The 26,412-nt window shown below is 44.4% G+C and overlaps 1 protein-coding gene and 1 non-coding gene across 5 annotated transcripts; one reads left to right on the top strand and one right to left on the bottom strand.

Moving 5' to 3' along the window:
- Positions 1–2,255: 2,255 nt before the first annotated feature.
- PIGQ (phosphatidylinositol glycan anchor biosynthesis class Q) lies at positions 2,256–26,358 on the bottom strand. Of its 4 annotated transcripts, XR_015051608.1 has the most exons (14): positions 26,090–26,358; positions 14,497–14,744; positions 10,655–11,170; positions 10,385–10,522; positions 10,164–10,284; positions 8,651–8,777; positions 8,368–8,521; positions 8,131–8,242; positions 7,903–7,983; positions 5,047–5,161; positions 4,875–4,936; positions 4,524–4,675; positions 3,942–4,023; positions 2,256–3,773 (listed from the first exon to the last, which is right to left on the bottom strand). XR_015051608.1 is itself a non-coding variant. In XM_085856616.1 (13 exons), exons 2-13 carry the CDS (start codon positions 14,730–14,732, stop codon positions 4,020–4,022), a joined length of 1,818 nt encoding a protein of 605 aa, XP_085712742.1. In that variant the 5' UTR covers positions 14,733–14,744; positions 26,090–26,358; the 3' UTR covers positions 2,256–4,019. The 4 variants fall into 4 exon arrangements, 3 of the variants coding, with proteins under 3 accessions (XP_085712742.1, XP_085712740.1, XP_085712741.1); XM_085856616.1 differs by having other exon boundaries at positions 2,256–4,023; XM_085856614.1 differs by lacking the exon at positions 26,090–26,358 and adding an exon at positions 25,946–26,082 and having other exon boundaries at positions 2,256–4,675.
- Positions 26,340–26,412, top strand: TRNAV-CAC (transfer RNA valine (anticodon CAC)). The gene has a single exon. It is a non-coding gene; the product is annotated as a tRNA-Val (tRNA).

The following is a 26,412-nucleotide window of genomic DNA, read 5'->3' as shown; positions in this document are numbered from 1 at the left end:
AATTTTTTCAGTGATTTTTCACCATTGAGAGATAGGGCCAAAAACGACATATAATAGGATATCTCAAAAAGTTGCGGACAGATTCATATGAAACTTGGTGGGCAGGTTGGGGATGTAACAAAGAAGAATTGATTCGATTTTGGTGAAGATCCGAATCCGAGATTTAAAAAAAGTGATTCTTCACCATTGAGTGACAGGGCTAAAATGATATATAGCACGGTATTTCAGAGTTATGGACGGATTCGGATGAAACTTGGTGGGTGAGTTGGTTCGGTGACAAGAACAAGCTGAATAAATTTTAGTTCAGGTCCAAATCCAGATCCAGCCTATCAGCCTAACGGATGTATGCTCTCTACCGAGTGCCCTTCTAGTTTTGATATTATATGATGCTTTGATGACATGATTTGATGTTTTGATATGATTTGATGTTTGAATGCTTTGATGATATGATCTGATATTATGTTTTGATGTGATTTGACGTTTTGGTGTGATTTGATATTTTGAGTTGATATGATTTATGTTTTGATATCATTTGATGTTTGAATTTGATATATTTTTATTTGATATGATATGATTTATGTTTTGATATGATGTTTTGATATCATTTGATGTTTTAATTTGATATATTTATTTGATATATGATTTATGTTTTGATATGATGTTTGATTTGTTGTACAGAACCGTACTCGACTGGGTGTGGGTGCTGCCCAAGAAGTTTCTTGGTCAGGGTTATACTGGGTGGTTTGTCATTGCCTTCCCAGCATTGTTTGTCCATGCTCTATCCTTTTAAATGCCGATTGTGAAATGAGGAAGCAGCACGGCAGTGTTTCCTGGTTTCAGGAAGCAAAGTCAGCAACATGGATTTGACGAAGCTTGATGATGACCGATGGAAGGCGCCACCATGCAGAGAAACGATTTGTGAGCGGTACGTGGAGTTTAGGGAGAGTGGTATTGGACTAATGGTAGTATATTTCACCCCTGCCAGGGTGAAAGCTGATGACTCCACCCTCTGCCGTACCATCGGTCATCCCTCAGACTGGCAAGCAGCAGCTTCTTCGCTCACTGCTGATCTGGATAAAATCACAAACTGGTCCAACACGTGGAACATGTCTTTCAATCCAGACAAATCTCACTATGTCTCTTCGAAAGGACCGTTTAGAAACCCCCCCCATCCACTTTCTCAACAATCCTCTGGAAGAAGTCCTTTCTTTCAAGCTTCGGGGTCTCACTATCTGCCATGACCTTTCCTGGGAAAGCCACATTTCAAACCTCGCCTCCAAAGCCAGTCCCCGACTGGGAATCCTCCATCGTGCAAGGTCCTTCCTCGGCCCACCTGAGCTCCTGACCACTTACAAAGCTTTTGTCCGCAGCCTGATGGAGGACTGCTCTCCCCTCTGGGCTGGTGCTCCTGCCTCCCACCTTTCTCGGCTTCACGCTGTAGAAATCAAGGCATTTCGGATCATTGGCATCTCCCGCAATGAGGCTGAGTCTTTAGGCCTCTCACTCAATCACTGTAGGTTGGTCGGTGGTCTTTCTGTCTTCTACCATCTCCTCTCCAGCCTTGCCCCCCTGCTCTCTCCGCTATTTGTCCCCACATTTCCACAGAACGCTCAAGGTCCCCCAACAACCCCCTTCTGGTAAAACTACCAAAATCACGAATCACTGCTCACCTTCACTCTTTCATTCCTCTTTTTTCCCGCTTTTGGAATAAACTCCCTCACTCTATTCATTCCCATTCTTCCCTCGAGGCCTTCAAAACAGCTGTTCACCACCACCTTTTATCATCCCCCATCCAAATCCTCGATCTTTTCTATCCCCCGATAATCCATCCAAGCCCAACTCCTTCAAATTCCCTGCTTTCCTTCCTGAAAGTCCCTGTAATGTCCATCTTCTATTCCCCATCCCATCCCTCTCCCTTCCACAGATCTCCTAATGTCTCTGTTCCCCACTATTTTGTCCCTCCCACTTCCTCCCTCCTGTCTCATGCCCCCCTTGATGTGCGTTGTGTGTTAGCTCTCATACGAGCCTCGACAAGGTATACAAAAAAAAAAGTGGCAGTCCCCACAAGTCCATTCGGGTGGGGATGATAGTCTTGACAATAAAACTTTGAGGAATGTTTTTTTTCACATACATCAAGTGCCACTTTGCTTAACATTATTTTATCATTACGGTTTTAATTTAGAATGGCAACTTGTGGACAACCTATACATTTGGATGTAGTACATCTAGTCAAATCTGGATAAAGCACACCACCATGGTGGCCACTCAAAAGGATTTTATTTTGCTTTCAAACAGGCTTGACGAGCTTAAACCAACAGGTTGAAGAACCAGCTCAACTGTGTGTTTTCAGTAATGGTGTGGAGATGACAATGGATGAAAACATTTCTTGGTGGAAGAGCTAAAACACTGAATGGATCATGATGCAACAGAACAAAAGGAACAGTAGAATGAGAGGAGTGAGGGGAGGGGGAGATGGGAAGAATGAGGGGGGGGGGAGATGAGAACGAGGTGGGGGAGGAAGAGGAGAAGGACAGGGGTGAGTTTATCCTCAATCCCACCCATCTTTCGTTTTGCCGATGTATAGTGTATATGTGCTGGCAGGATGGCCGATTGGTTTGCACACTCACCTCTAAGCTGTGTAGCCTGGGTTCAAATTCTGACCCAACTATAAACTGTCATCCCAGTGTTTCACAGGCAGGGAAATTCATGTACATGAGTGCCGTCCCTTGGATGGACGTTAAGCAGGCGTCCCGTCTGCCTACATTCGTTGGTGGGCGTCAAAAATCCTATCACATCCTTCCCGAAGAGTAGACGAGGTATTGCCCACACGCTGAACAAATTCCAATTTCCTACTGTGCTCCACGTGTCTGAGTGGTGACCTGTCCAGGATTGTAACTCCAGCCATGAAACTGCTTTGGGAGAAGCGACACACTATATAGAGCATGGTACATGATAGTTGATAATAAATCCCTTTACTGATCGTGACGAGTCCATCATCTTGCCAGGGAGCCAGTGTGGCTGAAGTTGAGTGTCACGGTAAGGAATACACCATGTGTTTTGCCATTGCCTTCCTAGCAGTACCGATCAGGGCAAGAATATGGAATCTGGCCACCATAACCACCCACATTGGGCTACTCTTTTTGAAAGGCATCGTGATCTTTTGAAAAATCTTTAGCATTAACTAGTGAATGCTGCCAAAATGGACCTCCAGTTGAAGGTCACATCTGAAAGATGGTGTTCTCACTGAAATTTGCCATTGCTGACAGATCGATGGTCTCTCTGTCCTCTTCCACCTCTTTTCTAATCTTGCACCCTCCGCCCTCTCCGTGCTTTGTCCTCCCCCCCACCCCCCAGGTTTATTCAGTGCTCACATGGTCCACCATCAACCCCCTTCTGGTGAAACTCCCAAAATCCAGGATCACTGCTCATCTTCACACATTCATTCCTCTTTTCCCCCACTTGTGGAATCAACGTGCACATTCTCCTCAATCTCATTCGTCCCTCCAGGCCTTCAAAACAGCTGTTCGCCACCATCTCAGATCATCCCCAATCCAAAAACCATATTTTCTGCACTCGTTAACCCTCTACCCCATCCCCCAAACTTTGCTTCCATGTCCATCTTGTTCACCCCTTGCGTTCTCCACTACCCCTCGTTACCTGCATCACTCATTGTCCGTCTCTTTTCTCCCTCCACCCTGCTGTTGGCATTTCCCCCTTCTCTGTCCACTGTCCCGTCCTGATATGTTGTGTTCCAACTCTTCCATGAGCCATAACTGTATAAACAAACAAACAAAAAGAAAAAGAAAAATAGAAGACTTTCCACTGTCCTTACAAGGTTGATACTGTACCCATAAAGCTTGGTACTGTGAACAGAGCAAAGTTGATCATGCGTTCACTCTGGCATCATCGTACGATGCAATGCAATGCAGCAGTTCACCAACCGTGCATGATTGCAGCTCATTAAAGGTGAATAACCGTTTCAGAGTTCACCGACTGTAGGGGTTTGGGTCATCCATTTATTACCTATGCATGTGGGAGGAGGGGGGGGTCAAAGGGAGAGAAATAAAACTGATGAAAGGAAAGGAGAAACCAAGGAAAGAAGACAAGTTGGGGAGTGTGGGGATTAGGGAGAGAAACAACAAACATCATCAGAAGGGACATGTATACGGGGTCAAAAACCCTTCAAATTTGAGAATATTATGAATAATATGTCGATGACCCATTTGATTGGTAACACACAGGCTGTTCATCTAAATTAAAGAGAAGGGCTGTAGTTTGACAATGAGTTGTGTGTCAGTGGTAGTGTTCTTCTTGCTGACTATCGTGAAATGGTTTTGAGGAGGAAAAAAAAAAAATCACAGAAGTCTTGCACATCTGCATTAACCTCGACATCGGATGCCAGCACGCTTCTCACACTACTACTACTACTACTAAATGCTGCCTGTATGTGATTGAGCAATGTTACATGACAGACTGGCAGTGATCAGACTTGATCAGAGCGTTCAGCATGGTAGAGTGTTCACCTCCACCCAGAGCCTCCTCGATACCAAGGCTGGACGAGTTCTCCACTGAGAATGGTGGCGACCAGTTGGGTAGGATTGGGAGAGCGATGAACCATCACCCGACTCGGGAGCCAGAAGCGACGAAGTACGGCCCACACGGAGAGTGGCTGAATCTGCAGTGGAGGCGGCGGTGCGTCACCAAGGAGAGGTGGGGGAGGGGAAATGTGTGGAATTGACAGGTGGAAGTCACAGTCAAAGTGAAAAGAGACTGTGGCACACACTCTCTCTCTCTCTCTCTCTCTCTCTCTCTCTCTCTCTCTCTCTCTCTCTCTCTCTCTCTCTCTCTCTCTCTCTCTCTCTCTCTCTGCTCACCTGCATCGAGACGTTCAGGATGCTTTTGGACGTTTGCGTCAGAACCTCAAACTCGACTCCACCTGTGAGAAGAAAAACAATTTTATGCCACAATAAAATTATCGATTACGTGTTCTACTCACTATCGATAGCGTACGAGGTGCAAGCAAAAGGCAACGGGAATCAGACGTACCGGCGAGATTGTAGCCGCACAGGAGGCGTTGGACAAGGGAGAATACAGGCAGGCCGTTTATCAACCATATGGTTCGAGAGAGAACGACCTGTCCTCCAATCACCATCAAGCGCAACTGAATACAAGGTGAGAAAACGCAATCATTACTTCCGTTATCACCACGACATTTTTCATCATTGCTCGCATCGGTAATGAATTTATATTGTTGCAGAAATTATTCCGAGGGTTAATACAGCTATAACTAGAGGGGCACTTGGTAAAGCACATACCTCCGCCACGCAATGCCCGATCCATGAGAACATATCTATCTGGCCCAATACATTTTTGAGATATCGTGCTATATATTGTTTTTTTTGGCCCAATCTCTCAATGGTGAAGAATCACTTAAAAAATTCAAGTAATCGGATCCGGATCTTCACCAAAATCGAATCAATTTGTCCTTGTCCACACCCAACCTGTCCACCAAGTTTCATCTGAATCCGTCCACAACTTTTTGAGATATCGTGCTATATATCTGTTTAGCCTTATCCCTCAATGATGAAGAATCACTTAAAAAAAAAATAAAAACTAGTAGCTGGATCTGGATTTGGTTCTTCACCAAATCCAATCAGTTTGTCCTTATCCACACCCAACCTCTCCACAAAATTCCATCCGAATCTGTCCACAACTTTTTGAGATATCCTGCACACAAACAAACAGAGGGGTGAAAACATAACCTCCTTCAATCTTTGGTGGCAGAGGTAATAATAATTGTCAGTGTGTCTCCTCCATAACTCCAAAACCATGAATCCTTGCGACCCCAATTTTACATACATACTAAGGGAAGTCCAAAGGAGTTTATGAATGAAAATTGGGTGTTTGGGTAAATTAAAACACACCTTTTAAACATAATCCACGGCTTACCTTCATGAAAGGCTTATATCCTTTGTCAGCTCAACATTACGTCGCAGGGGTCTTCGCCACCATTTTGATTTGGCCAATTCAAACATGCCTCGTCTTGGAAACACGATTGGAGACGAGTGTTGCCTCAGAATATTGAGGTAAGTACTGCATTTGTATAATCTATGGTTTTTAAGTAATGGTGTGGCCATTAAGTAATGGTGTGGCCGCACAAAATTGTCCGGAGACACTTAAAAAAAAATAAAAAATTCCAGCGAATGAACACTTTTCCAGTAGTCGGAACTGCTGCTAAGATCAATTCCACCGTTGAAATTTTGAAATCTGGCTCCATTTCAGAGATTGTCGCATTTTTTGGCGAAGTTAAATAAAGCTACGAGTTGTGGGGGGGGGGGGGGGGGAGAGGGTTTCAGTGGAGGTAAGCATGAGGCGAGGGGAAAGGAAGGCAGCGCCATATAATATGGCTTTGTTTTATTTACAAGTACAAAGTGCTGTTATTACAGCCTTGGAGAGTTCCAGTTCCATGATAGTGGGTACCACAGGGTGACATTCGCATCCTTCAAGGGAAGCCCGTGTTTTAATCTCTTCAAAGGGGAATCAAACGCTCAGACCACCTCGATGATAAATCTATCCCTTCATGCCCTGTGTCTTTTTATGATTTATAAAGCAAGTAATTTTGCAATTTGTAGTCAAATTCTTCCTCTTCACGCTTCGCCGTGACGTCACACCAGAGAGCTGACCGCCATATTCATGCTGTCAATGGGTTACATCGCGGTACGATTTAACTCAAACGGTGAATGATTTTCGAATTTCCACAAAACGTTGATGAAACTGTCAGAGGTTAACCACCCTCCACCACCAACGCCCTCCTCCTCCCTCAAGTCCTTTTCTCGCTTATTCACGGCTCATCAACAAACTGATGTTTTCTTTTTTTTTGACTCATCACGTTTTATGACATCAAGGGCATCGTCCACTTCGAGTTTCTACCACAGGGTCAAACAGTGAATCAATACGTGTACAAGGAGATCCTCCGGCGTCTCATGAGATCAGTCCGGGACAAGAGGAGGGATCTGTGGGAGAACAACGCCTGGGTGCTCCACCATGACAACGCCCCTGCTCACAGTGCCCTGAGCATCTGACAGTTTCTGGCGGAGAGGGACGTGCCAACTCTGGAGCAACCCTCGTATTCGCCAGACTTGGCCCCTTGTGATTTTTTTTCCGATTCCCCAAGCTCAAGGGGGTGATCAAGAGGACCCGATTTCCTGATGTGGAGGCCATCAAAAGGGCCGTGACGACGGAGCTCCGGAGGATTCCAGAAGAAGCCTTCCGGGGGTGCATCGAAGCGTGGAAGAAGAGGATGGACAAGTGCGTGAGACTGGAGGGAAACTATTTTGAAGGGGACAAGGTGTGATTTCAATATATTTTTTGGAATAAAATTTCTGTGAAGTCAGTCCCGTTAGTTTTTTGACGGACCTCGAATGCCATCCTTCACTTGGTTTGTTTCCTGGGCACGTATGTCAGTAAAGGAATAACTTGGCATTCGTTAAATAAATTTGGATCCATTGTTTATTGCTTCTCGTACATTCCCGACTTTTTGCTTGTTTTCAATACAATTTACAAACGTGACGTGGTCTCTGGCTCGATTCTGTTTGTTCTGATGGTTTCATCTGGTATCTCTGTAAAACCTGTTAAAAGTAAATTGGTCCAGAACTTTGTGTCACGTGGTCAGGATTTACTTGGCCCTGATAAGATAGACCATGTGATCGCTTATCAACACAGCACTCGCCTCAAGGACCTCAATCTGCACAGTAACACGGCTCTGGATGCGGGGATCCAACAGGAGGTCTCCGAGATGGGTAACTGCCGCGGTTGTTTTGATATGAATCACCGGATTCGAACTGGGCAACTGGGACAGTCTAGTGACGACAACATCATGCCATTAATACAAAGGAGGCATACCAAGGTGAATACCAGGTAGAAGAGAGCAGTGGTCGGTAGAAGGAACAATAATATTGTGAAGAGCAAAGTACCCAAGAAGAGCTGCAAAGACAAGGTGAGAAAATGTTGTCAAGTATTTGGGTCAGTACATCCTTCATACCTTGGAATCGTGATGGTTATAACCTTAACTAGGGCTGGCAAAATCGATAAACATTTTAAAATTATACCGAAGGGCTCTCCTCATTATACCTGATCGACGTCGTACTGGCACGAGTCGACACGATGGCGCAAGACGTTCCACTTCTTTCCACGGAACAACCTCCATAGCGAGGAGAGGCCACACACCTGCAGCCTGTACAGCCTAACATCGAGCATGTCGTATGGTGTACGCTCAGCTTAGTGTCTGAGGTTATTGTTCTCACCACAAAGGCATATTTATGCAAAGCACAAAAAAGGTAAACACAAAATGTAGTTTTGTGGTATCACCTGGCCGCGTACACGTAGAAGCAGTACACGTGGACGGTGAGTAACGAAGTGATGTCGATAAGCATGCTAAGCAGCAGAGAGACCCCCAGTGTCGCCAGCAGGCCACCGTACCACAAGACCGGTCCCACATATGGTACTAGCATGGACACGTAGCCTGCGATGCAGGAAGGGAAGGAAGCTCGGTGCTCAGGTGGGTCGAGCAAAGAGTCAAATGTGAAGGTTCAGAAAGTTATCTCAGAAAATAATGACGCAAAATGTCTCTCTCCTCCTCGCATGCTCTCACTCAGCCAAAGATGGATATGATAGAGGAAGAAGCGTCCCAGGGTGCACGCGAGTGTGCTGTTGAGCTTTAGGCCAGCAGGTGCACCCATCAGCCACTGCAAAAGCTCCTGAAGGTGCCCCGCCACAGCCTACCGTTGACACACCGCACGGGGTTTATTGGAAACCACTTCAAAGCGTAGAGTTGAGCAACACAGCAAAAACCAAACAAACACATGCTCTTAAAGAAGCGGTTTCACCGATTTGTCCCTCCACCACCCAATACACCTCCATTACCCCTTGCAAGGAGAAGCCATTTTGTTTCCATCGAGAGCAGTGCATCGAACCTGTGCCAATTATGCGTGAAGTGTAATGTGTCCATTTTCTTATATATCTGTCATTCTCTATGTCCAAAAGGAAGATTATATCACTTAATGATTTCATTTCGTTTTAACAACGCATCAGAATAAGCGTACAATCAGGTAGGATTGCTTTAACCTTAAAAGATAAATCAGAAACCTTGGAAAAATTAAGTGTAATGCACGAGTAAAGGTTCACACACTGATGAATGCCTAATTTGAGGTGTACAGGTCGTGACAGAATGGAGAAATTTGAAAGAATTGGAAGAAGGAAAGTCAAAGAGAGAAATGGAGGCGCTACATCCACGCCAGATGTGCACCCCATCAAGAGAGTAGAGAATTAGACGATCACCGATCCATGGCAAAGGTGCTCTGCCTGGAGGCAGTTCCGTGGCTGCTTGGCAAGTAAAGGGAGATACTGGGTGGTTTGTCATTGCCTTCCGAGCATTTAGTCATGGCGGGAATTTGTAATTCGTTCAGGATCCTGGTGATAGCTCGCCTACTCTTCATGAAGGACACCATGGGATCTTCAACGTCCACCAACTAATGCCGGCAGACAAGATACTCAGTTTAACCTCCATCCGAGGGACGGAACAAACATTGATGAATCACCCTGTCTGTGAAACACCTGGATGACAGTTTATAGCTGCGCCGGGATTTAAACCCAGGCTAGACAGCTTAGAGGCGAGTGTGCGTACCTCGAGGCCATATTGTAAGTAATGTATTAATTTTATCGTGCTTGGTGTTGGCTTAATGGTTTGGGTGGTGGTCCGAGGATCCTGAGTTCAAATCCCACTCAGCTGTTGAATTAATACCAGGTGGGGTTGACTCTGCCTGTCATCCTTCTAAGCTCGGCAAAATCAGTGCCAGCATCCTGGTATACTGTCTCGTTGTGGCGACCCGTCCAGGATTGTGCCCAATAGCCAAGGAGAGTGCTGAGGCAGCATCAACGCTCTGCACCGAGTATGGTCCCGAGTATGATGGATGGATGGATGGATGGACAAATAGAAATTTTCCTTAATTTCACAATTCTGAACTCTGTTCATCATTAAAACAATATTCACTCTTAAAATGCAACTCCCAGTGCTTGTGTTAGGTTTTTTGTTTTTTTTTGTTAGCTCATAGTACAATACAACTACTAAAATAACGAAACAGCATCGTTGAAAATCAGTGATCAACCTGCGTAAAGACCGGAAGTGCATCGGTGGCGGCCTCGAGGTGTCCGTGTGGATAAATGTGACTTATGAGCAGCAACCCGAGCAGGGAGTCCAGCAGCATCGAACAGATCATGTCTGCACACCTGTGCGGTATGGACAGCTCGGTAAAAAACGAACTCAAATATACCTACGTGGCCCTCTTAAAAAATGCAAGCCAAATGGTGAGAGGTGAAAATGATTTACCTTGGTGGGGTCAAACGAGGAGGAACTTTAACAACGGGAGGAGAAAACACGACTCGGAGACGGTCATGCTGATGGTGGAGCTGAAGCCAAGTGGAAAGACAATCACCAATCCAAGGCAAAGGTGCAATTGTCCATAGTCTACAAAAAGCGGAATCTACCTCACATGGAGGACAACTCGGAAGCAAGCCCACCCTTAAGGACAAGACAAGACCCATTCATACCATCAGCTTTTAAAACATGACCCACCAAGAGTTAGCACAGCGTGCATACCTGCAGATAAAGAGGGGGGCAACCAGTGCCAAAAACCAGGCCCCGACACGACGAATCGGCCTACACGCAGCTTTTCCCAGCTCCACCACGATGCTACCTTCAGGACCGGCATCCTGCCAATGCCGGAGACAAACGCTTGATCCCGTCGATTGTTTCTCCTCCAAATCGTCTTCACAGGGAGGAGGCAAAAATATTTGCTCATTGCAAGACAAGGCTGTGAAAAATAAAGCCATTTCTGAAGGCTCTTTGGTTACATCCGCAGTCTGTTCTTCCATACTCGTGAAATCGCTGCTATCCTCAGCCAGCCATCTCACAGTCACAGCCTCTCTTTGGTTGTAATGAGCAAACACAACAGTCCGTGGTGACCTGAGGTTATAGTGACCATTCGTATCTCGTCGATAAATGTTGCAGGACGACGGTGATGTGGAACCGGCATGAAGTTCCACCTCCAGCCAGGCTTCTCCATTAAATATCTTGCAAAGGCTATGAGCAGTTAAACTGGATTCATCATCAAGCCTGAGTGATGACAGACAATTGTGACTTTATTTTTTTTTATAAAAGGTTTACTATTCATCAGCAATTTCTCAAGTACAAATTAAATATTAAAAAAAAACAAAATAATAATAACGATGCCTGCGATCACAAAGCGACCACCAGGGGTAAGCCTCCCCCGGCGCTAGCGATCTCACAATGGCTTCTTTTTTTGTTTTTTTGGACTACCATATTATGACCTTGACCATTAGCATTTATAGATAGAGTTTAAATTAAGGAAATGCGTCTCCATCTATCATCTGTCCCCAAAACTCAACATCATGAAAAATCGGACAAAAATTATTCAAGTTATGATCAAAAAGTTGTTTATTTGTTAATTGGGTCACAATCTGACAAAAAAAAAATAGGTTGAGGACATGAAACAAATATCAGGTGCACAACTTCAGTGTGGGCATGCTATTATGATGCAAGAACATGGAAGGCCAAGCGGTCTGAGATTCCGCATTGGCAAAATAGTGATGACAAAAAATAAAAATATACACACTTTTTCTTTTTCAGACCGCCATTTGACCTTGACCTTTAACTGGGAGGGCTATGATGTAAATGAAGCATAAATGCACCTTGCCCGAGGCTATCTAGAGAGATTAAATTTCACTCCTATTGAACAAAGCTTAGTCAAATTATGGTGAAAAATGTTTAAATGTTTCTAATCAAGTCACGACGTTAAAAATTAGGTCAAGGTTAAAAAAAAATTACGCAAGCCCCACGTACTTTTTATTCCCATTATTGGTACAAAATTTCATTCTGAAACTCCCAGCAGGCTCTGATATACAGCTCGGAAATTGAGAGAACTTGAGAGTGCAGGAAGGAAAAAAACCCCAAAAACACCAAATTGGTGGTTTAGTACTCTCAGGGGTCTAAAACTCTGAGGTACCATTAAAAATTTGGGGCACCAATTGTATAAACAAACCCTACAACAGCTAAACCCTTCCCTTGTCATATTGGGGGAAGCTTAACAATTGGGGAAATGGTGAATTATACGCGTAAAAAAACTATAAGGGCACTCGGAAGAGCGCATATCTCCGCCACGCAATGTCTGATCCAGTAGCACATTTCGGGCCCAACACATTTTCGAACTAGAAGGGCATTCAGTAGAGTACTTACCTCTGCCATGCAATGCCTGATCCATGAGAACATATCTGGCTCATTAGATTTTTGAAATATCATGCTATACTGTATATCATATTTGGCCCTATCTCTCGAAGGGGAAGAATCACTTAAACAAATTAAATAATTTTTGTATCACGATCTGGATTAGGATCTTCACCAAAAATGAATCAATTTGTCTATCATACACCAAACCTGTCCACCAATTTTCATCCGAATCCGTCCACAACTTTTTGAGATATCGTGCTACATATCGTTTTTGGCCATGTCTCTCAATGGTGAAGAATCATTTTTAAAATTATAGTAGTCAGATCCAGATCCGGATCTTCACCAAAATGGAAACCATTCGTTGTGGTCACACACCCAACCTGTCCAAATTTAATCCGAATCCACCCACAACTTTTTGAGATATCCTGAAACACAAACAGACAAATGAAATTGCTCGTTGAGCAAGGAATTGCAGGAATAACTTTGTCATATCTCCATGATCTCTGAAAAAACAAAAACCTGGAAATCAATTTGGTTTTTATAAGTTGATAGTGCTGCTGTTTAATGAGTTATAGCACTTAGTTTGGTCATGATCATAACTTGGAAGTCAATCGGACTTGAAATGATGTTTTTATCGCAATTTGAAAATTTTGACCCGACCCCCATGACATTCGACCCCCCACCGCTAAGAAGGGTGTTGGTGTAACACCCCAATGAGACATATTATTGAGGATGCAGTATTGAAAGATCCACATTTTGGATTTGGTTTTAAGTCGATACGACCATTTTATTCTAAGTTTAAAGTCGATACGACCAGTCAATACGACGATATTGCGAAAATAAGAATTTCGGTTTTTTTGGTGACCTTGACCTTTGACCTAAATTCACCAAAAACGACAAGTGTCTAAGTTGGACCATGGCCGACGTCTGTACCCAGTTTGGCCATGATCGCTGAAACGTTGTGGCTACTACAGGGTAAACAAACACACAGACAGACAGACAGACACACAGAAAGACACACACAACCGACCAACATAATTGCCGAAATCCAAAGGATTCCGGCAATTAATAAACAAGAAAAAGACGTAGTGCAGAGAACGATACTTGCAAAATCCACCCCCCTCTTATAAGGTTGCCATGGATACATCAAATTGTCCATTTCATTAAGATTATAATTGACAATCTCAAGTCAATCGAATGAAAGTTATTTTTCAAATTGAAATTGATTATTTTAGAAGTCTAACCTTGAATTGACCTTTTGACCTCAAATAGTTGGTTTCCAAATTAATTGATGGACGATGCAATTGTTGTATAATTTTCAAGTTAATAGGATGTAAATTGATGATTTTTCAGATGAAATTTGATGATTTTAGAAGTTTGACTTTGAGTTGACCTTTGACCTGAAAAATCGTTGCTTTCCTAATTCAGTGACGCAATATGAAAATCCTGTTCAACTTTCAAGTCAATCGGATGAAAAATGACGATTTTAGAAATTCGACCTTTGACCTCAAAATCAATAGGCTGCTCGGATGAGACTACCTCTTCAACTTGCTAAAGTGTCATGACGATCAGTTTAAAATTGTGACCTGTAGGCGATCGACAGACAAACAGACAGAATAACAAAATCCACTGACCAATACAATTGAAAAATCTTCAATTTTGCAAGTAACAAACAAGAAGATGACGTCGTGCAGAGCACGATACTTACGAAAATCCACAACTCAAAAATAATTGGTGGTTGAATTCAATGACCAAATAATCAACTCCTCTTCAAATTTCAAGTCAATCGGATTAAAATTGAGGATTTCAGAAATACCACCTGAGCTGTTGACCTTTTGACCTCAAAAACAATCGGCTTCTTCCTTATGACAAACTCTACAATGTGGTGAAGTTTCGTGAAGAACGGTTCAAATTGTGACCCGTCGGTGATTGACTGACAGACAGACAGACAGAATAACAAAATCGACTAACACCAATATATTTGAAAAGTCTTTGATTTTGCAAGTAACAAACGGAGTTGAAATCATAACGTCCTTCCACCTTTGGTGGCGAAGGTAACAATTTGCACAATCATCAAGGACTCGCCCCCCTGTACACACAGACCCACAAGTGCTCCACGCGTATGTAATAAAAAGACAGTGCAATTGTCAAACTGAAGCAACAATTTGAATAAAGCAAAAGATATTGTAACTTACACTCTCCAATCGGCAGAAACATTGCAAATGCCCAAAACTTCGGGACGAAAGTCACACCACGGAGGGGTATCACGTGGTGCGACGGAGGCCAAAAAGGACTTCACCCGATTGGGTGTGAAAGGGAAAGACATGGTGGCCAGAACTAGAAAAGAGTCCCGCCGACCCAACTTGCAGCCGAGGAGTACGGCACTTTGAGCAGGCAGGCAGCAAGATGGGAAGTACACTTTGGCTGCCATTGCTCACAAGTCCTGAAACAAAAGTGAAACATTGTATCAACTATCAATGGATATTAAATTCTCCGAACACCCCGTTATGTCGATGCATTACAAATACCTCCATGCTCGTCGACAACTCATCGCTTCCTGAACAAGGTATTCATCAGATCATCGTCATCATCTATCCCATGGCAGAGCAGATAGTTGGGGCATCATACTGGTCGTGGCGTAGGAAAGTTAATCCGCTGATACCCAGATCCTCTAATTGGCGAAGGTACCGCTGCTAACTTGCCTTCTATTAAACAAAACACACAGTGGGATCTTTGTCGTCCATGAACTAATACTGGCAGATGGGTCTTCAGGTTAACGTCCCAAACTGAGAGGCATTCCTTGGTGTTAAAAATCGGGTGCAGAATCAACTCCAGGCCATACAGGTCAGAAGACCCAAAGGCTGACCCTTATGAAGGTGTGCCACCTTTGCACCATCCTGTCGGACCCAAAGCCCTGACCCCAAACCATGCAGTTGATCATATAATATTGTTACGAATTTGGAATTCGATTGCACACAACATACAGGTTCCTTTAGTCAGCTATGTCGATAAGTGCTTGTTCCCTAGATAGCTCACCTTCCATTGTTTAAAAGTTCAGAAATCGATTAGATGCGCTGCGGATCGATTTAATAGTTCGGGAACGAACAATGGAGACATCCCTCCTCCCTCTTCTGCGAAGAGGAAGAACAACCCTGCCGCCCCGTGGTACATTATGTCAACAACTCCCTCCCACCCGTGGTTGAGCGGGGGGATGGAGCACGAGGGCATGAGTCATGAGTCACGCCGGGAGCGGGGGAAGGGCGGGAGAAGGATAAGAGGAGATCTTTTCTTTTGTTCGGGGGCAGAGTTGGAGAAGGGAGTTGAGGGGAGTCGTTCAGCAGACCGTCGGGTCCTGCTTGGCTTGGGTTAGGGTTGAGGCCTTCGGAAGCTTTTTGCTTCGGCTGGCTCAGTGAGCTTCGGCTGAGGCCTGGCTCGGGAGGAGGCTTTTTGCTTTGATGATTCCGTGAGCTTCGGCTTTTGTTTGGCTCAGGAGAGCTTTTTGCTTCAAGCTGCCCTGTTTGGAAGAAAGTTAAGCCGGTCGCTCGGCTCGAGCTGAGAGTCGTGGCTTCTTCTTCTTGGTTCGTGGAGCTCTTTGTTCTCCATTTTGGTTCCCGGCTTGGTGCGACTCATCGACCTCTTTGTGGAGGTGGTTCCTCGGGGAAGTGACGCATCGACGGGAAGGATCGGCGCCTCGTCTCACCAGCACGTGTTGAGAAGCGCGGGAGGATTTGTGGGAGCTCGGGAAGGATCGCAGCTCACGGCGATTGGATCCAGCTCGCTCTGACTGGAGCCCGGGTCCGAATAACTTGAAGACCACACGAGATGGAGAAGTTCGAGATAGGTTCTGAGTTTCAGCTCACCTGTCGTCCGAGCTGGAGCCCGTTATTAAAGGCCTCTGCCACCATTTCTTGTGTGCGTGTGTGTGTGTGTGTGTGTGTGTGTGTGTGTGTGTCTGTCTGTGTGTGTGTGTGTCTGTGTGTGTGTGTCTGTGTGTGTGTGCGCGTGTGCGCGCGCGACATGTATCCGTGGGCCCGTCTAATAAGTAGGAAATTGTTCAGTGCTTTGTGTGCTGTAAATGTTTGCATCGCATTTCGTATTGACGGTCGTAGTTCTTTTGTCGTGCTTTTGTTGCTGTATAATTGCATATGTGTTTTGCCTTGTTTAATTGCATACGTGCTTTATTATACTAAATGTCCTTGTGTGAATGTAAACCTGTTCGTTGCGTCCATTCCCTCATTGAACTGCCCCATCTTGCACTCGGAATATAGTTGGTTTTTTCAATAGCCGGTAAAGTGATCGGGTCCAACGGGACTGCGCGATAATACCCCGCTCGGTTATCCTAAAAGGAAGCGAGCTGCTTAAGCGGCTCGTTTCCAAGCGGTCCCGTTGAGGTACAATCTCTCGGTAACCTACCCGCGCGAATAATTAGGTAAATCGAAGATTTGGCGATCGGACCCTGTAGCGCGGGTAGAGTGCGGACAAGGTTGTGGTGTGGTTAAAAACACACCCGTGGCTGGTTTCCGGCGTTGATCCGGAAAGCCGCAACTGGATTGTCTGTTCGGTGGGCGAAGCGACCGCTATTGGTTAGATGTGGTCGTTCGCTCAATGACGGGCGGGAAATCTACAACAATATAAAACATTTCATTTGGAGTTAAAAATCATTTTGCACAGAATATTTACACAATCCATTCATCGATATTTTACTTCCTCTCTCGGGAAGGAAAGAATAAATAATCCGTGAAACTGTCACTTGAATGAGGAAATGCTTGCTGTGAGAGTACATGCGAGTACTGTACTGAAATGTACTCGAACAGTACATCACACTGCATTACACTGCACCATGTTGTATTGTTAGGAATTTGGAAACCTATCGCACACAACATTCAGGTCCTTTAGATTAGTTATATCAGTAAGTATGTGTTTTATAGATAGCTTCCTTTCCCTTGTCGAATCGGTAAATAAATGTCCATGCGCTGTGATTTAGTTTTATAGTTAGGATTCTTATTGGAAAATAAATCAGCACGACAACAGAATCGACCGTTACAACAGTGCTGCAGAGAATGAGAACAACCCTCTGCTCCGGGATTCTCCACGGGCCGAGTGGGGGAGGGGTCAAGCTGGCGGAGGTGCATAGGAAAGAAAGAGCGGAGGAGCGGAAGAGCACAGAGCTCAGGAGGAAGAGAGCATCTCCCGACCTGAGCATTTCCCGACAAGGACAGCTCCGGACGAAAGAACAGCTCCCGAAAAGAACATCTCCCGACCTGGACATTTCGTCTTGCTGGATCGTTCATCTTGCTGGAGCGCTCATCTCAGGGCGCCTGTCTGGCTGGTCGTGGCCGACGTCGTCCTTGTCGTCCTCACCACGACAGAGAGCTTGAGCGAGGCCAGTCCCCGCAGGAACCGCAAGGGTCGCCCGCCGGTGTCCGGGTTCGGCTCACCTCTCACTGGACCGACCAGCTTGAAGACCACACGAGGCGGACAGGTCCAAGATAGGTCTCAATAAAGACCATTTGGTCCAGTCATTTTGGGGTATTTGTGTGTGCGCGTGTGTGTCTGGGGCCCCGTCTTCAAGTTATAAACTGTTAAGTGCCTTTGCTGTATATACTTGCATTTCTTATATTCAGTTTAGCTTTGCCTTTACGTGCTTCCCTAGTTCCCCCCCCCCCACCATTATTGTATTGTTGCGGTTTTCGCGCCCGCCGGCGTGCTGACGGCCACGTAACTCAAATCGCGGCACGTCGCCCACCGGACGGACAATCCAGTCGTGACCCTCTCGGACTAACGCCGGGAACCAGTCACGGGTGGACCTTTCGGTCTCACCGCGATCGAGCCAATCAGCCCCCGCGTGGGATAGGGTTGCTCGCCAAATTCGACCTACCTAAGTACCCACGCGGAGGGTAGACCGGGCGATCGCACATCGCCGCAGGTCGACTTCGGACACGGGCCACTTAAGCGACCCGTTCCGTACTATCAGAATAACCGAGCGGTGTTATCGTCGACCTCGACGGTTCGATTAATTATCGGGCGTATTCAGCCCACTACCAACCCTTTACGTGAAGCAAGATGAGGATTCAATGGAGGAAAAGACGAAGCGAAGCGGGAGAACAGTTCAACAATAAAGCACATTTATTTGCGACGAACGGAAAGCACACATATTCAATTCCACCAAAAGCACACAAAAAAAAGAAAACACAATTCCATTTACACAAAAAGCAAATGTAAAAGCGAAGACAATGCAGAGCTAATACCGACTACCGAGCACACGGCAACACTTATACAATTCTACTTCACAGACGGCGCCGACAACACATACCCAAAACCAAGGAAAGAATATCCCCAAGAATGAGGCGGGCCTGAGGCCGAGACCGGGTCGCGCCTACCCGTCTGGTGATGAGACGCGGAGCGGCGATGGCGCCTCACTCCGCGGGCCTCGCGGACAGTGCCTGGCAGGGGGTGGGAAAGGGGCCCCCTTGGTCGCACTATCTCAGCGCGGGGGGAAACAGGAGGGGGTTGCTGATGCTCGGGGTATAGAGGATCTTTATTATCCCTGGTGTGCGTCTCCACCTCGGCCAGGTCGCGCTGCCGGCCTTCCTCGGGCGTGCAGCTCCCGGCACCGTCGCGAGCACCCCCTCGTCTGCCTTCGCCGCTGCCGCCTCTCCGCCTCTGGACTCTCCACCCTGGACTCTTCTTTGGGCTCTCCTCGTTCGACTCTCTTCAGCTTCTCCAGCTACTGCAGGCTTCGGGCTCCAGACTTCCACACGGCTCTGACTGACGAACACGGTCCTTTTATCCCCCCGTAGCTTCGCCTTTGACCCCCTCCCTTTGACCTTTCACCTCGCTCCCCATTGGCCCGAGAAAAAGTGGGCGTGAAGGCTTTTGATCCACAAATTTGCATATATCGATCGTCCTGGAGGCGGGGCCAAATCGCCCCTCGCTCACCGATTGGACGGCAAAAAGTGGGCGTGTGTCGTTTTTGATCCGTTTTTGAAGCACAAAATCCGTGATTTTGTACACGCTGTTCAACGTGCGCCCTGCACGAGTCCAACACCGGTACCCACAGCGGGGCAAGAACGGTGGCGATGCTACGGTTGCGAGGTGTGACGGGAAGGTCGTGGCGGTTGTGGTGAAGCGGCGTTGTGGTTGGTGGTTGATGTTGTGGTTGTGGTGGTAATCATGGCGGTTGGTCCAAAATAAAGATAGTAAAAGAAAAACGGCTATCCTGAAGAGTCGCAGCTCGCATAAATGACATGTATTCCCACTAGACAACGGGTTTGGACCTAACTACACATGTACTTACCGAGATACCTCACCTAAGGGACCTGAATGGTGGTTTGCGAATCTGGTAACCACAACAGTATAAATAAACCCCATTTGTTCAAAGTTTCAGCTTGTTCGTGTCCATTCTTTCATTGGCTTTGCGTGCTGCGTGTTGGAGAAATAGTAAAAGCGGTTACGGCTGTAAGGGGACATTTGGATCGACGGGACTTTGGTGACCTTCCGCTCGGGTCACACACGGTTCGAGTACGCCAAGCAGCTCGTTCCGTACAGGTGCGGTCGAGGGTGTGAAGACTCGGTAGATCGCCAGGTGGTCTCTAGGTATTTTGAAAATTGGCGAATAACCCTGGACCACGTGGTGGAAATATTGACCCTTCACGGTCCAAAAAGGGACCCATACTTTCCGGAGTTTTCGAAGAAGTACGATCTGAATTCCGGGCGATCGGTCGAGCCGACTCTGCAGCTCCATCACGTGGTCGTGCTCGCGGCCAAAGTCCGGCCCCGCAACAGTATTACACTGTACTGCATTACACCACACCGTACTGTATTGAGCCAGACTGTATTACACTGTACCATGTACTACAATGCACCATACTGAATTGCACCGAATTGTATTACACTGCACCATGCAGTATTACACTGAACTGTAATATGGAATAGGCAAAGCCGAGAAGCGAACGTAGAATTATTCTTACATATCAAATTAAAGTCTTTTTGCTACCAAAAAATAAATATTACCTCAACATTACCTTCACAACAACTATGCCGCCGAGAACAGGGTCTCATCTGAAAAAAAAAATTTCCTCAACATTACCTTCACAACAACAACTGCACCACCGAGAACAGAATCTCACCTGAAAAAAAAAATTCCTCAACATTACCTTCACAACAACTACACCGCCTAGAACAGGATCTCATCTGAAAAAAAAAATTTCCTCAACAACAACTACACCGCCGAGAACAGGATCTCATCGAAAAAAGTTAATATAACCTCAACATTACCTTCACAACAACAACTACACCGCCGAGAGCAGGATCTCACCTAAAAAATATATTACCTCAACATTACCTTCACAACAACAACTACACCGCCGAGAACAGGATCTCATCTAAAAAAGTAAATATTACCTCAACACTACCTTCACAACGACAACTACGCCGCCGAGAACAGGATCTCATCTAAAAAAAATTAATATTACCTCAACATTACCTTCACAACAACTACACCACCTAGAACAGGATCTCATCTAAAAAAATTAATATTACCTCAACATTACCTTCACAACAACTACACCGCCTAGAACAGGATCTCATATAAAAAGTAAATATTACCTCAACATTACCTTCACAACGACAACTACACCGCCTAGAACAGGATCTCATCTAAAAAAAGTAAATATTACCTCAACATTACCTTCACAACGACAACTATGACGCCGAGAACAGGATCTCATCTAAAAAAATTAATATTACCTCAACATTACCTTCACAACAACTACACCGCCTAGAACAGGATCTCATCTAAAAAAGTAAATATTACCTCAACATTACCTTCACAACGACAACTACACCGCCTAGAACAGGATCTCATTTAAAAAAAAGTAAATATTACCTCGACATTACCTTCACAACGACAACTACGCCGCCGAGAACAGGATCTCATCTGAAAAAGTTAATATTACCTCAACATTACCTTCACAACAACTACACTGCCTAGAACAGGATCTCATCTAAAAAAGTAAATATTACCTCATCATTACCTTCACAACGACAACTACACTGCCTAGAACAGGATCTCATTTAAAAAAATTAATATTACCTCAACATTACCTTCACAACAACGACACCGCCGAGAACAGAATCTCACCTGAAAAAAAAAATTCCTCAACATTACCTTCACAACAACAACTACACCGCCTAGAACAGGATCTCATCTGAAAAAAAAAAATTTCCTCAACAACAACTACACCGCCGAGAACAGGATCTCATCGAAAAAAGTTAATATAACCTCAACATTACCTTCACAACAACAACTACACCGCCGAGAGCAGGATCTCATCTAAAAAATATATTACCTCAACATTACCTTCACAACAACAACTACACCGCCGAGAACAGGATCTCATCTAAAAAAGTAAATATTACCTCAACACTACCTTCACAACGACAACTACGCCGCCGAGAACAGGATCTCATCTAAAAAAATTAATATTACCTCAACATTACCTTCACAACAACTACACCGCCTAGAACAGGATCTCATCTAAAAAAGTAAATATTACCTCAACATTACCTTCACAACAACAACTACACCGCCTAGAACAGGATCTCATTTAAAAAAATTAATATTACCTCAACATTACCTTCACAACAACTACACCGCCTAGAACAGGATCTCATATAAAAAGTAAATATTACCTCAACATTACCTTCACAACGACAACTACGCCACCGAGAACAGGATCTCATCTAAAAAAATTAATATTACCTCAACATTACCTTCACAACAACTACACCGCCTAGAACAGGATCTCATTTAAAAAAAATTAATATTACCTCAACATTACCTTCACAACAACTACACCGCCTAGAACAGGATCTCATATAAAAAGTAAATATTACCTCAACATTACCTTCACAACGACAACTACACCGCCTCGAACAGGATCTCATTTAAAAAAATTAATATTACCTCAACATTACCTTCACAACAACTACACCGCCTAGAACAGGATCTCATATAAAAAGTAAATATTACCTCAACATTACCTTCACAACGACAACTACACCGCCTAGAACAGGATCTCATTTAAAAAAAATTAATATTACCTCAACATTACCTTCATAACAACAACTACACTGCCGAGAACAGGATCTCATCTGAAAAAATAAATATTACCTCAACATTACCTTCACAACGACAACTACACCGCCGAGAACAGGATCTCATCTGAAAAAATTAATATTACCTCAACATTACCTTCACAACGACAACTACACTGCCTAGAACAGGATCTCATCTAAAAAACGTAAATATTACCTCAACATTACCTTCACAACGACAACTACACCGCCTAGAACAGGATCTCATCTAAAAAAATAAATACCAGAAGCGAACGTAGAATTCTTCTTACATTCGCTTCTGACTTTACCTACAACTTGTTCACAACTGTATACGCAATTTCCAGTTACTTCGGCCTGGATTCGGGATCAGCGATCAAATAACGTAAATCACGATTAAATATTATTTTTTGATGATGCGGGAGATATCTTTATTAAAATCAGTGGAGGAAATATACACCATGTCTGATATTATTTGGGTCTTTCATGTCTCCGACGATGCCTTTATCTCCCGGCATGCATCATTCCCCACGACAAAAACCGGAAACAAAAAAAGACCAGAAACAAAACAAAAACGGAAGCAAAAGGGTCATAGGCAACGACACGGATTCACAATTGGCAGGGTATTGTGTTGTTTTTGTTGTTTCGTATTCTCTCATGTGCACGCGTTAAGTAATATTCACAAGATAGAAATAAAAACCAATCGTGTTTATACACCACACAGCGTTTAACAACAACCGGAAGCAAAAGGTCATAGCCAACAACACGGATTCCAAACAAGCAGGGGTATTGTGTTGTTGTTTCCTATTCTCTCACGTGCACGCTTAAAGTATGAAGCTCACTGTGTTCGCTATTACATCACACCATACTGTATTACACTGTACTGTATTACATGGCACCATACTGTATGACACCTTACTGTATAACACTGTGCCGTACTGTATTACACGTTACTGTATAACACTGCACCATGTTACACCATACTGTATAACACTGCACTGTACTCTATTACACCTTACTGTATTGGGTCATTCCATGTCAAATCATCAAAGAATCTGTCGTCATCTCTCAGATTTTTGTAAAACTTTGGGAACCAATTGGGACCCATGAAAAACGGCAAGAACTCAAATATTTTTGCAAACAGCCTCTTAATTAGTGAGATACAGACTAACGAACTTTGGACTAATTAGCACGACGTCACGAATTCAAATGGCCATATCTCTAAAAGTATAACACCGAGAGAGCTGGTTTTGGTGTCATTTTAAAGGTATTTTCATGCCCTATGAATTTGTCTGGGCAACATTGTCCTACCTCCAACCACAAAAAAGTTATCACAAAATATAAACTTCAATCGTGAATCCCCAAAAAATGTATCCTTCAAATTTCCTCAAATTCATCCCAGAGGTACCTTATGATGTCAAGAAGCTTCTACATAAATGTTGTGATGGGCACTCCAATAGTTTCTGAGATATGAGCAATAATGTACATGTACGTATGGCATATAGGTTCGAAAATCAGCATTTATAATGTATTATACAATCAATAAGTGAGTTCAAGTACACAGTGTTCACTAATCTGACTTAGGCTTTCAATTTCCTCTTCAATGCAGCAACAGCAGCACTTGTTTCTTCCCCTCAGGCCCAGTTGAAAATGAAAGTATATGATACGTCAAAGCAATTGATGGTCGTTCCCTGTGTTCCCTGTCATGGCTAGGTTAGAATGATTGTATAATACATTACAAATGCTGATTTTCGAACCTATATGCCATACGTACATGAGCCTGATGTTGGCGCAGTGGTTAGGGCAGCGGCTTTGGATCCAAAAGGTCCTGAGTTCAAGCCCCGTTGAGCCACTGAATTAATACACCAGGGGGTTGACTCAGCCTGTCATCCTTCTGAGGTTGGCTAAATGAGTACCAGTGTACTGGGCCGGTGTATACCCCGGTTAAAATAGGTGTACCAGATCCCTGTGTCGCAAGAGGCGACCAGGGTTGCGTCAGGAAGGGCATCCGGTGTAAAAAATGTGCCAAATCACTATGTGGATCATATGGATGATCCGCTGTGGCGACCCCTAACGAGAGCAGCCGAAAGAAGAAGAAGAAGATGCCATACATACATGTACATTATTGCTCATATCTCAGAAACTATTGGAGTGCCCATCACAAAATTTATGTGGAAGCTTCTTGACATCATAAGGTACCTCTGGGATGAATTTGAAGAAATTTGAAGGATACATTTTTTGGGGATTCACGATTGAAGTTTATATTTTGTGATAACTTTTTTGTGGTTGGAGGTAGGAAAATGTTGCCCAGACAAATTCATAGGGCATGAAAATACCTTTAAAATGACACCAAAACCAGCCCTCTAGGTGTTATACTTTTAGAGATATGGCCATTTGAATTCGCGACGTCGTGCTAATTAGTCCAAAGTTCGTTAGTCTGTATCTCACAAATTAAGAGGCTGTTTGCAAAAATATTTGAGTTCTTGCCGTTTTTCATGGGTCCCAATTGGTTCCCAAAGTTTAACAAAAATCTGAGAGATGACGGCAGATTCTTTGACGATTTGACATGGAATGACCCTATTACACCAAACTGTACAAACACTGCACCACACCGTACAACACCGCAACGTACTGTATTACACCGCACCTTACTGCATAACACTGCACCATATTACACCGTACTGTATAACACTGCACCATATTACACCGTACTGGATAACACTGCACCATATTACAACGTACTGTACTCTATTACACCGCACCTTACTGTATTACACCATACTGTACAACTGCACCATACAGTACAACACCGCACCATACTGTATTACACCATACTGTACAACACTGCACCGTACAACACCGTACTGTATTACACCGCACCTTACTGTATTACACCATACCGTACAACTGCACCATACCGTACAACACCGCAACGTACCTAACTGCATTACACCTTACTGTACTACACCGTACTGTACAACACCACACTGTACTACACCGTACTGTATAACACCAAACTGTACTGCATAACACCGTACCGTATAACACCGCACCTTACTGTATTACACCATACCGTACAACACCGCAACGTACCTAACTGCATTACACCTTACTGTACTACACCGTACTGTACAACACCACACTGTACTACACCGTACTGTATAACACCAAACTGTACTGCATAACACCGTACCGTATAACACCGCACCTTACTGTATTACACCATACCGTACAACACCGCAACGTACCTAACTGCATTACACCTTACTGTACTACACCGTACTGTATAACACCACACTGTACTGCATAACACCGTACCGTATAACACCGCACCGTACTGTATTGCACTGTAGTCTGTACAGTGTGCAGGCGCAAACGGCCGAACGCGATGTGATGAAGTTCGTACATGATGATGATGATGATGATGATGATGATGATGATGATGATGATGATGATGATGATGATGATGATGATGATGATGATGATGATGATGATGATGAAGATGAAGTGTTAAAACATCGAACGAACCCATCTCGAGTCCAAGGAAATGGTCGGACTGAGAAAAAGCAGAGACGAAGGAGGTTCGAGTGTGACACAACAAAGGAAAAGCGATTGAGGAAGTGAAGAAAAGTAAAAGTAAAAGAACATTTGACGAGTAATCGAACAACTGACCCGATGGAGTCGACGATCAGTGAAACATGAGTTTTTGTGTGAAATTACTCCATCGAACTGAGCACGACTGATGATTTCCGGATTCTCTCCGTTTCCGCCTTGTTCTCCGTTTCTTCTTTTTACAGTAATTGAGGAAATGAAAAGAAAATTTCCCCAATGACGTTTGATATTTTAAACTGTATGGTGATGAAAACAATCCATTCAGTAAGATAGTGTTGTCAGCCTTCTGTCGGGTTGTTGGTGTGTCCCAGTTTCCGTAGTGTAGTGGTTATCACGTTCGCCTCACACGCGAAAGGTCCCCGGTTCGAAACCGGGCGGAAACA

Source organism: Eptatretus burgeri, chromosome 15 (assembly GCF_056783735.1).
Source record: "Eptatretus burgeri isolate ZD-2024b chromosome 15, Ebu_testis_v1, whole genome shotgun sequence".
Classification (NCBI taxonomy): Eukaryota; Metazoa; Chordata; class Myxini; order Myxiniformes; family Myxinidae; genus Eptatretus; species Eptatretus burgeri.
This window is presented reverse-complemented; position numbering and strand designations above follow the sequence as displayed.